This window comes from Nilaparvata lugens, chromosome 1 (genome assembly GCF_014356525.2).
Source record: "Nilaparvata lugens isolate BPH chromosome 1, ASM1435652v1, whole genome shotgun sequence".
NCBI lineage: Eukaryota > Metazoa > Arthropoda > Insecta > Hemiptera > Delphacidae > Nilaparvata > Nilaparvata lugens.
The window spans coordinates 49855032-49868251 of record NC_052504.1 but is presented as its reverse complement, the minus strand read 5'-3'; the positions used below and the strand labels follow the sequence as shown (position 1 = coordinate 49868251).

General features: G+C 35.7%; 2 protein-coding genes across 3 annotated transcripts in view; one reads left to right on the top strand and one right to left on the bottom strand.

Annotated features, from left to right (window-relative positions):
* LOC111045130 (E3 ubiquitin-protein ligase RNF19A) overlaps window positions 1-13220 on the top strand; it is a 145438-nt gene that overhangs the window by 111719 nt on the left and 20499 nt on the right. The window lies entirely within an intron of this gene.
* LOC111045131 lies at window positions 3478-11482 on the bottom strand. The gene is given in 5 exon segments (XM_022330438.2): window positions 3478-4760; window positions 4763-4790; window positions 5419-5721; window positions 7085-7306; window positions 11101-11482. Coding segments are annotated over 5 exon segments (1230 nt in total). The 5' UTR covers window positions 11461-11482; the 3' UTR covers window positions 3478-4443.

Sequence of the window (13220 nt, the reverse complement as noted above, 5' to 3'; positions counted from 1 at the left end):
TCGTTCCCCGATGCTTAGTCATCATCCCCATCCAGCACAGCCCTTAGAACACTACCACCCTTAAATCATGAGAAATTGTAACATCTAGAAATTGCTGTAGAACTCGTTGATACATCTAAAATATTGTAAACCACTGGGTACTTTGCTTTTGTCTAGCAAATCTTAAGCTGCATTAATCTTACACTGCATTAATGTACATGCAAAATAATTGTTTTTGTTTAATTGTGCATTCATAATTTTTGTTTAATTGTGCATTCATAATTATTGTAGGCTATCGAGATATACAACATCACCAAATGAATCTCGAAATACTTGTCTCTTAAAATGTTAGTTTCTTTGAAAGTTCAAGTTTACTTTGAAAGATGTATAACATCTTATGGTAAGAATGGCTTTATATTAACACAGATGTATTCCGTCTCACAACTTGTTGGTATAGTGGAATTGCCAATAATTCATGTCATTGAATAGAGGAGAATCATCAAATTGTTTCTTGAAAATGTGCTTGAAGCTCTAGTTTATATGTATTGAATTATTATGATAGTTATCCAGGTAAATATGTTTGATCATGTAAGTGCCTTAATAATAAGAGATTAATACTTGGAAAAAACATTCTTATTTCTCGTCCTTTCTTTTGTAAAACATATATTTAGTAGTCCAATTTCAAAAAAGGAGGAAACATATTATAAAGAGGAAAAGAAGATAAAAATGAAAATAAAATATTGTTTTTGTCGTTATTTTAGAAGAAGAAGAAGATGTTGATGATTAGTGGAATCAACCACCAATGGTTGCAATCTTGTCTATACATATTATCATATTGTAGGTTATTTAGATTTTATTTGATAGTGTTTCATGACTGTTGTTTGAATGCTGTCATCTATGGGCGTGTCTTATCTCGGCTCCATTCACTGTAAACTATATAGTTTTTAGTTTATACATATTTGGCTGCTCGGAAGATGTTTGAGCTTTACTTTACCAAATATTTGTGATTTGTAGTGTAGCAAATTTCTCGATTCAGCGAAACAAAATTTAGTTTCTCATTTAAGTAGTTGTGAAATCATCAATATCAATCCTACAAATGTCATCGATATTATTACTCATTGTGTTAACTGTAACTTGAATCCTACTTGATATGAATATTAGTTGAATTATTCGAAGTCAACACTGTGCAAGCACCATGTTCGTACGAATAACATTTTCCACATTAGATTCTAGGAACATAGTTGTGTGATTTGGAAGACTCGTTTGCCTAATTAGAGGGAGGCGGATGAAGATATTGTAATTGAGGTGATACGCCTATACGCCTAGCACGAGTTGAATATTGGGTGAGGAGTGAGGAGGTATAAGTGAGTGCTGGGAAAGGGAAGTATTTGATGAGGGAAAGCAGCCTGATTCGCATTTCTTGTGCGTCAGATACTGCCGATAGTGCGTCACGTTCGCACCATACAAGGAAAAGTCTTCATTTTGTCATTCCTTTATTTTCTTCTCTATTTTATAAAATCCTTTATCTTTTCTTCTTCTATTTTGCTTTTTCTTATTTCTCCCCTACTACTTTTTCCTCATACCATTGATTCTGTTTTTCTATAGTTTTTCCAGTATCCACAAGACCTTCATCTTCAAGTTCCTCCTTTTGATTTAATTATTTATAATCTTAATCGTCATGATTTTCGTTTCGCTCTACATAGTCCTTCTCCTTCTCCTGTTTTCCCTATGAATTCTATAAGTTATTTTCTTCTTCTCCTGCTCATCCTTACCAAACTTTTGATTCTTGTTCTTATGTTTATTCATCCACAAGTCAACATTCCCAAGTTTCCATCAATTATGCTCTCTCACTTCATCTTTCTACTCTTCTACTATTTTTCTTTTCTAACACAATCTCTTAAACATCATATCTAACGAGGGGTACGAGACATAATGCTCCCTCTCGTTCTTCTTTTGATCTTCTCCTCCTCCACCCACTCTCTCCACATCTTCCTCATTCAACTTTCACTTAAATAGTTATTTGTTCTAACTTCATTTCTCCTTCAAGTTCTCTTTTTTCATTGCATTTATCTTCTTGCTTCTCTCTTGTATTCTATTCCTCCATATCTGCTTAATATTTGGATGAAATTTTCAACTCATTCTTTTCAAGAGTTCTTCAACTTCAACCTCAATTCTCCATTTTTGTTTTTCCTATTTCACAACTTCTTCGTTTTTCCCCTTTCCTCTCCTTCACCCTTGATTCATTCAACGTCTATATCTACTCTTCCTCTTCATGCAACTTCCACCTCCTATCCTCATCCTCCTCTTATTCATCCTCCTTATTATTTCCGTTTCCTTATTTCCTCAATTTCGCCGCTCTATCCAATATTGCGGTTCCCGACCGAAATTTTCTTTCGTTTCCGTTACGACGACGGCTTGTCATAATTCACTCGGCAACACACTCTCTCTCTCTTTCTGAAATTGCTTCACGTACTAGTTGTCGATGCGTTCGAGATCGTCTCAAGAATGATGTGGGCCGCATCCCTACTTTGTCCCATCAAATATAATAGAATGTTCTTCCCACCATATCGATCACAACTGAATTGATTCTGCATTACGAATCACATGTTGAATGTTGAAGCTCTGCATGGAAAATGGGTTTTGGTTGCTCTGCGGAAACATACTCTTCTTTTTATTGTATTATTGTGTTTTGTTGTGTACTTGGAACTGATACTGCATTGGGATCATATATGGAAATATGGGTTGTTACTTTGGTGGTCTTGGATTTGATACTGAGTTAGGAAGTGAATCTTTGGAAACAAGTATACTTTTTGATTAGTATTCATTTTTGTTGTAGAATATGGGTTTTAAGTAAGAACGCTTGTCAAAAATCGAGCATCCTCGATTTCATATTTTTTACTTCGTACTTCTCAAAACAGTAGTAAAAGTGAGTTTTGTTCCCAAGTACAATTGATAGAAAGCTATTCTCTATTGTCAGAGTTATTACTAGGTTTATCGCTTTACAACTCTCTGAAGCTAAAAATTGGTATTGGTTTTTTGTGCAGTAGATAGAAATCTGTAATCTTGGTTGTTACTAGTTTTAGAGCTTTCTCACCATTTATACTAGTTCATGTATTTTCTCATATTTATGTTGAATAATTTTACTTTGAAACATTGTATTCCACATCAATGCTTCGAATATGTTGAACATTATTCTATAACTTCTATGCTTAAACAAATCTGGAACCTCTTGGATATTTCAAACCGTAATTGATCACGGTCAAATAAGTTCTGTGGAACTAGTAATATACAATATTTCCAATTAGGAAATCCTTTGCTCTATGAGTATCTTAATATAATGTATTTCATTTTCTGTAATTTTGTTTGTCTTGAAAATAGCAAATAAATTTGTTCTAATTGTTCAGATTTTGTTATTATCGGTTAAAACTTGTTGATAGAGTTATTGTTCAACAATATGCATAGTGATGAAAATAGGTTCCAATGAATGAAAGATGCAACTTTTCAAATACGGTACAATATTTTAATATACATATAATATTTAAAACTCTTCGTTCGACAACAATTTCCTATATTGTAATCAATAGTCATGATAATAATCTTAAAATATAATAATATATACTATTATAATTTGATAGCGATAGATAGAATTTGGGCGTGCGATTTTTGGTATCAGTGGGGGGGAAGAATGGTATTCATGTTTAGAGGGGGGAGGGATGTCTTGGGTATCATATTGTCCACCAAAAATCCGTACTCCGATCTTAGCACATTTCAAAAACCAATTCAGTTACGTTTTTTAATTAATTCATTTTTCAAATCAATTTCATATTAAATACTACCTTCATTACACATTCTTGTATGCATGTACGTCCTAAAAACATTTATCATTGACATTTCAACTATAAATAAATATTCCACAATAATCAATATTTTAGTCAGATAGTTTCATCAGATGATAAAAAACATTGAGGTAAATAAGTATTTTCACCCTCACTTCACCTTTCAAGTACATTATTGGCACATTCGATAAAAACATCGCTTCATGAAAAACTCGTCAGCGGGAACAATTTACTTATCATGACACCGATTGAAAGAAAAACAAGCTTAAACCAAGATTTACAAGCATAATTCAAAACTTTTTCGAGAAATCTAAGAAACTCATAATCACCATTCATGTGAAACATTTCAATAATGTAGTAATATCATTTTCAAAATAATTAACATCTCATAGTTACTCTAATAATGAATACTCATGTGTACAGAATTCATATATCATTCTCACGAAACATTTCAATAATGGAATAATATTCCCAAACATTGACATCTAATAATTTCTCTCTCCAGAATTGTTTTACTTGAAATAATATCATTCGCAAAAAATATCAACATTCATATCATATTGTAATCACAAGTGTTCAGAATCGGGTACTGTTGTGACAATAATCGGTGTACGGTGGGTGGCGCCTCCTAGTGCTTGGGTAGATCGAGCACCTCGAGCGACAGGATGCCGTCCTCGTGCAGGTCGTGCAGCACGTCGATGAGTCGCTGCTCGGTGGCGGGGTTGCCGAGGGCGACGTCGACTGACCCGATGCAGAGTAGGAGTGCGAGCAGCTGTGACCGCCGGAAGTCGGCCGACAGACGGCGTCGGTCGTAGCCGAGGTCGGCGTCGATGTCGACCCGGAGGCGTCGCGCGAGGGAAGTCAGCGTCGTCCAGTAGTGGTCCAGCAGGTGAGAGGTGTGCGAACGACGCAGCTCCGTCGGAAGGGAGCTGACCAGTAGGAGGCCACGTCGTTGGTTGGCCGGCTGTATGTTACCTATCGGACATAAAATTCAAATTTGAATTAATTTCCTCTTTCAAGTTTCAACTCAACATTATTACAAATACATTCTTATGCAATGAATGAGCATGGAAAACACAGGACCCCCTGCACATGCATGAGCCTAATCGCTGTATGAACTGATTACAACTTGAAAATATGAACAGAATATGTATCAGACACTTCACTCAATTGAATAACATGATGCATTAATATTAATGCATAATTTATTACCCAGAGTACAATATGTTGCACACAATTAATTATTGCAAGGGGAAAAACTAAGAAATATAAGCCTTGAAACGATTGAATTTGATGAAAGGTGGTGATAACACAAGTTGGAACTAGTCATTGGGAAGACTACGAAATATTATGCTGGAAATGATAATTGAATAAAACTGGAAAATTATCGACAATAAGTGACTTGGTGTAGTCTGCAACATGAATACAGTACAAACATTTTACCAAACTCGATAGATCTCTATGGCATTTATCTTTTGATAAATTTCTTGATCTGTTTATTCTATCTATCATCCTTATATCTTGTTTGACAAAGTTGATTCTCGCACACTTGTTACACAAATTGTGGATCAATCTGTTGAGCATCTAGTGAGTGGACTGTTACCATTTGCCAGTCGAGCACGGCACACTGGTCGTTCTGTGTGAAGAGCAGGTTGTTGCACCAGAAGTCGGTGTGCGTGATGAGTGCGAGGGGCTCCTGCGGCGCCAGCAGCGCGGCTATGATGTCTTTGGTGTGCGGCCTGATGTCATTCAGGCTGCGCAGTAGGTGCTCGGTTTGGGGCTGCGTGCGCAGGAAGGCTGCCAGCTGTGGCAGGCCTCGCTCCACCAGCTGTTGATAGGAGTCGGATGCGCGAGCCGTTTGGAACAGGAACGGGTAGTGCTCGTCCAGGGCTACTTTATCTCTTATCTGTCAAACAAATTCAAATCTCGTCAAATTCAAGTACATTTATTTCAATAATAATTTATGAATGTAGGCATAGCCAGCTGGTACAACTGTAATATTAGGTCTAGGTTCAGCTGTCAGCTGGCTAGATTGGACTGCTGTCAATTGTTATCGTTTTAGTTTAGTTTTAGACCTCATCCATTGATCTATGTCTTTTGGTGTTACTCGTAAAGTTGCTTACAAATTGTTCTCATAAAAATTGAATGCATGCAATCACATCCACCTCTAACAGCATGCACCGGCCTAGTGAGGATGGCAATGCTGCATGAATAAGTACAGTCGACTTGAAAGCAGTGGAAAACGGATGAAAAGTCGGTAGTTGTCGCAGCTGCCAGCTGTTTCTAGACCTACATCTACAGTGTTGACAACTCGTTGGGAAGAACATTCAATTAGAGCTGGCTCAAATGCAATTCATTTCACACATCATTTTCTATCACGTCTATTTGGATTCACTGCTTTTAGCTTGGGGTGGCTAGGTACTGAACCTAGTTCAGTTGCCCTTCTCCTCCAGCCGAGACATCCAACTAGAGAGGGCTGATGTGTAATGTAGGTGTGAGTGAATTACTGGAAAACAGTATTATTGTATAACAGTTGTGAGTGAATTAATGTACAACACGTTTGAGCATGTATGAATGTAGAAAAATATCACTGGAAACTAGCTTTGTAAAGGAAAGTTTTGGTTTAGATAGCTTAGCTAACCAAGATTTTTATATTAAAAGTTGATTTATATGAAAAAGTTAAATTCCTTGAATAATTTTGATAGACTACATTGTTTTGAAACTAGTGTAAATCTATAAACAATCTGAAGGGAGGATGTATTATAATTCAAGATTAATTTCAAATAATCCTTTCAAAATGTTAAAACATAATAATTGAAAAGAATTTTATAAATAATAAAAAACTTAAGATGTACCTTATCGCTTACCCCATGCTTACCCCACTCCTTGAAAATGGCATGAGTGCTTGAAACTAGTTGTGTTTATATAAAAAACCAAAGATGATATCAGTGATTTCTATAATAATTAGTAACTCCTTAATAAAAATGAAAAATGATCACCGATGGATGAGGTGGATTTAGTTACTTTGAAGATGGATGAAAATGTAAATTCCTCTCTTTCTGCTTTATGTTAATAATTATGCAGTAATTGAGAAGGAAGTGTACCTTAAAGCTTGGTGGTGAATGATAAATAATTATCTTCTCGATTTTCATAAAGTATTTATTAAATCAAATGGAGACTGAATAGGAGGGTACATTGAATGGCAACCAACTCCTCAGTTTTCAGAAAGAATCGCCGAAATAAATAGAGTATTGACTGATTGAAAGTACCTTGAAGGCGAGCCCGAGTGCATGCAGCCTCGCGACAGCCTCGAGCGCGGACTCGGCCTGAGGCAGCGTGAGGCCCTTGGAGAAGTCGACGCCCTCGTAGCCTCGCTCCTTGAGGTTCTCGAGCACCAGCACTGACTCCACGTCGGCCGTGTAGCGCGCGTGGTAGCACTGCGGAATGGGTAGCTCCACACTCGAGTCGAGGCTGTGCAGGTCTGGCACCACCTGTCACAAACATGCATCAGGATCCTATTGTCCCAAACTGACATGTGTCGGTCATTTCTAGATTGGTATCGGTTTGATGGATGCCTCTTCAAAACTCTTCATCAAATGAAATCAATTCTTGGACGAGATTCTAATTGAAATGGGTGTGAGTTTGTTGGAGTGCTTCTTCTATTGATCACAAAGGTTTTTATTGGAAATAGTGTGGATTTGATGGAATACCCCTTCCAACCTCTTTAAAACCCTTTATCAAAGAAAATTAATTCTAGGACAAAATTTTAATTGGAAATGGCGTGGGTTTGTTCGAGTGCCTCTTTTATTGGTTACAAAGATTTGAATTGAAAATGGTGTGATTTGATGGAATACCTCTTCTAACCCAGAACATTCTCAAATAAATGTTGTCTAGATGGAATACCTCTCGTGGAATGGATCTTTATAGTGAACCATATCAAAGTTCGTTTGTAAAAATTCAAAAATCTTCTCATCATTCATACAATGAATATTATATTTTCATGCAATCATTCATTGCAATAGTGGAAAAAAATAATTATAACCAAACAAGAAACTGAAAAGATGTCATGTTGAGCCTGGTGTTCTCTAGCTCTTTTTTCTCTCTGTTCTTCTACAAGTTTATTGTCTTGATGGAATATCTCTTCTTCATTGCTAGTGTTATTCACGAGGTGTGTTTTCTAAGTTAGTAACGCTGTAATATTTCTAAATATCCTGCAAATAATATTCAAATATTATTATTTCTACATATAAGTCTGAATCTTGATGTACATTTCTGTATAATTAGAACAATATTGAGGCACTTGTCACCCCCCCCTCATCGTTGTCATGATATTCGTTTCACATGGAATACCTATTCTCCACTGTCAAAGCCTTATTTACATATTACTACAACAGAAAGACAAACAAGACTAGACATGTAGTTCACCACATAGGAGGTTATTCGATGAATTTAATACGGATTCGAAAGTGGACGGGGTTTCAAGACAAAGACCAAAAGAACAATTAATTCTAACAAGACCAAATTTATGCCAATAATATTCACTTTTTGATTATATTGATAAAATTTAGTAATAAAATGAATACATCGAAAATCTCATTTCAACCATTAGTCTCTTCTATAATATCTTATATCAGAATATGATAGGGTATGGTGCGTGAACTAGTAATTGATTGAAAATCTTCAAATGTTCAGTTTTCTTGTGAAGAACTTTGATTAATTCAAATTAGTATTTTGTATCAGTCGAATTTCGATCTCATTAGTGGAATTCTCTGAGAAAGTATAGCTAGAATATATGAATCACTCATGACGAAAAGTTCTAATTGATATTTGAACATGCAAATTCTAAAAATAGAGATAACCGTTTGCCCTATTTGTATCTCTTCTTAAATTTAATTAGATTTACCCTGCCTAAAAAAATCATGATTAATTTTTTCGGAACTTCAAACTGTATACTAGATGCATTTGTGTGATGATAAATGATAATGTACATTGTCTACTCACAGATGGCTTTATATTGTGGCGGGGTCGGGGAGTGTTGCTGCGAGTCTTATCACAATCTAGCACTCAGCTTCGCCAATCGATGCTCATAATAACTCATACTGACGCACTTATATTGAACATTCGCGTGACTCACACCAGTTTTGTTGCCTGTTTCTCTTCCTATCATTATTTTCCACATTTATAATGTATCTTTACTATATGACAATTTGATTGAATATTAATCATTTTATTTCGTTTTTGAGGTTTTTCATGGCCAAAGTGAGAGGTATATTTTTAAACAATGTTCAAATTTGATTTAATTTGTCACAATAGTAACGCTCGAATTGAATCTATTCTATCATATTTTCAAATTTCATTTCAATTGATCATAGTCAATTGCAATGCAGTTGAACTGCATTGAAATTGAATCAATCAATATGAATCGATCGATTACTTAATTCCCTTTGAAACTCATTCTACTATCAGTAAATATTAGGGTACTTTAAAATTTTACAGATAAAAAGCTACTTTGCACCTGAACATGAATTTAGTATCCTTATTAATGAAATACTATAGGCTACTATATCGACTCTTAATGTAAGACGATTAATAAGTTTATTGTACAAGCTAAATTTATCAAACTAGATGACTGGGTTAGGTTTTCAACTACATGAATAATTAAGAAGTAATAATAATACCATTTATAAAGTATAGATCTCATTATATTATATAGCAGAAACGATGGATTCATATTGTTTGTATTAAAATGAAGTACATAACCTACAATTCTGCTAGCTGTTTTTCTATTTTAGCTGCAGAGTACTAATCATGCATTGGTCTTTGAAATTAAAATAATACCGTGTCATTATATCTTGAAAGGTTTTTCCAACTGGATTCCCATTAATTAAAAAAATTCAATCCCTATTGTAAATTCAACAATAATATAATTATGTCATTGAGTCATTGAACTAAGAATTTGAAATATTGATTTTAATTACCAACAAAGTCCCCAATGATGTCATTAATGAACAATTTGGTAGAAAAGTTCTACAATGAATGTGTATTGTTTCCAAACAGCAAGTTTTCCAATTATCAGAATAATCCATTTCTCGCAGGTTTTAACAACAGTTTTTTTTAAATCATGACTAGTTTTATTCAATTTTATAAGGTGTAACTTATAGTATCGTTAAAATAGTGCATAATTATTAGAAGTTTCCGGTACTATTATTATTACCTTCTTAGGAAGGTACTGTGCTTTCGTGCACTACTAATTGACTACTGATTGACTGATGACAGAGTAGTATGTTTGTAAACTTTGAATTCGTTTGGTATTGTGGTTGGAAACTAAAAATGTTTCATGTTTCCTCATAATTAGTCGACTAAAAGTTATTATAAGTGGAATAATAAGCACCCAATTGTATAAATATATTCCCACTTGTACATAGTGATATTGAGTGAGGCTACAGGTGTAGGAGATCCACATATGAAGTCTATACACACTGTAGACCTTTATTTATCTACAATTATTTTGACTATAATATTATAACATAACTTCATTCTCATTACTTAGTTCACGTCTTGTGCAAATACAACATCGTTGTCCTACCTGCTACTTTTGCTTATTCTTTATCAACATTTTGAAAATCGCCTGTGCCTGTTGCAACCCAGCGTTAGCTGATGAATTGATAGTGTAATTTATACCTCACAATTATACATTGCACATCACAATATCACTATCACAAGTATCGAACACCTGGGGTTGGGCTGGGTTAGACCATCACACAAGACACTTACATTGAAAAATATGATCTCTTTCATCATCACGTTTTTTAGTTGGGGAAAGTATAGAAATTTAATTGGAAGAGCACTTTGTGGGAACATACAATAAACTATCAAAAATCTTCTTTGGAAATGTGATTCTTAACCATTTGGGAAAAAGGAGAGACATCAATTTATTATTGAAAGAACACATTTGTGGGATCCCAATGGACACTATGAAAAACCAACTCGAATTCAGTCATTTCGTTTCCATCATCACGTATTTTAGTCAATAAATAGGTTGGACATGATAAGGCACTATAAAAACCAAATTGTAGAAAAAGAGACTAAATGTTATTGAAATGGCAAAGCACCCTTCATCACACACCCGATTCCGAAGATGATTTATTCCAATCATCACGTATACTAGTTGAGAAAATGGTTGGCTATTTCGATAACACAAGGCACTTTGAAAACCAACTAGTAGATGAGGAAAAGGAAAGACATTTTATTGAGAGAATATTTTGGGGAGGATCGTGTTGCCCACCTTGGTGTAGAACTTGATTTCGCGCAGGTCGAACTGAGCCTCGGTGACAAAGTAGCGACTGAAGGGATCTTGGGGCAGGAGTTTGACGATGAGGTGGAGGTGGCGGGGTTGGTCGTGGAGGCGGTAGCGGACGGAGACGGCGAGGATGTCGGAGAGGACGCTGTCAGCGGCATCACACCCGGGGCGGGCGGACAGCTGCTCGACTGTGAGAAGGTCGTCGTTGTTGGAGTCGGCAGGCAGGCCATGGTGTTCGGCTAGCACCGCCTCCAGCCATGCGCTCGTCACCGGACATCCGCCCCCGCCTTCCTCCAGGTCGCCGCCTCCGCCCTCTCCATCGCTGCCGCTGCCACCACTCGACATGCTGTACTGTCTGCCGATAGTCTGCCGAATCCCCGCCACACGCTACACCAACTTAGCCAGCGCTAAATTCCCTTCGAGCGGCACGAATTTCCCTCATGCGCGCGTCGATGTTTTTATAATGCTATTCACTTCAGCGTTAGTTGGACGAGAAGCATTGATGTTATTCTCAAGGAATGGTGACAATTTGATGTGAATCTTACTACATATCGCACATTGTATCGTTGTCAACGCGGCTTCTTCTCATTGAACGATACAGGTCAAGTTAAATTCAAGAAATTATGTAAATAAGCGTACCTCTACTCAAAAAATAAGTACCTTTGTACGATAATTAGAATACATTTATTTATTAAATTTCAAAGGATTGTGACAAATTGTGAGTTGACTAGACGAAATCAATGACTACATAGTGGAAGTACATTGTGTTACTTGATAAAAGTAGGAACAGAACGTTTGATCTTAGCTTCGATAAAATGAACCAAATTCTTTATTTCGCCTTAATAAATTTTATAGCTGGTGTATTCTATAGCGAGTGAATTTCTTATAACCAATCGGACGTTTGATCTATAATAGCGTCTATAATAAACACTTGAAAGAAAAGTGCTTTAATGTTAATAAATGTCATGAAAAATTAAATTTTTTGTTCTGGTTGTAAATTGTGATGAAATATTGTGAATACATGCGGCTCCACACTAAACCACAAAGTGAAACGGAATAAATAACTTTACATCTCTACTTAAATCCACAGGGAGAGTAAGAGTATCCAATAATTAATCATTATTATTGGCTCAGAGAGGGTTGATAAGTATTTTATAGCAGACACAGTTGTTAATAATTTATCATCAGGCAGGCAGCCTCGTTTGGCCAGGAGTGTGTACCTAATGTCGATCCAAATTTACATAGGCAAATAGACTGGCCCATTAATCAAAGCCGAGGGAGTTACAGGTGGTCTTATAGACTGGACACTGGTCGCTATAGAGGGTGACCTACGAAAACACGCAGAGCAACCGCAGACGGGTTGTTGGTTAACCTCTCTGTCTATCCGTGCCGTGTACAGTCCTTGTCAAAAGTATGCAAATGTGCCTCTATAAACTCTATTCCATTGCTTGCTGCTGATTTATTTAAGACTTGTTTTGTTGAATTTTAATAATCACATTTTCTCGGATTTCAAGTTTATTTTCAATTCTAGGTGGAAATGCTACTGGACATTAATTGCAGAGATTTTCATTCTCAATCTTTTCCACTTGAAATTCCTTGTTTAAATTGTATATGAAGGCTGATAATTGAGAATCTAAAATCAAACTTTGCATAGATGAGGCAAAGCTCCTGAAATTTTTACAGATATACGACTTGTTGCAGTTAATAATAATAAATAAATGTTTATTTCCCAAAAAACTAAAACTACAACATCAATTACAAAAATATTAGATAAATTACAATATTACATACAATAGTTAGTTACAAAAGGTTCTTATAATGTGTTCTCTACTTGTTTAGTTTTTCTGTGTGGAAATTGACCTACTCCACTATGGCGTACCATGTTCTAGAGTAGGTTTTGTTAGTTTTTTGTGTGTATTATCAATTAGTTAGTGTTTAGTAAGTCATTAGGTGGTTAGTTGTTATTTGAAATAATGTTTTCTATGTTCTGTCTTCCTTTGCTCATTAACCAATTGTGTACTATTGCTTTGAACTTTCTAGGAAGATTAATCTGTTTAAAGTTTGCAGGAAGTAGATTATATAATTTTGGTGCTAAATGATTGAAA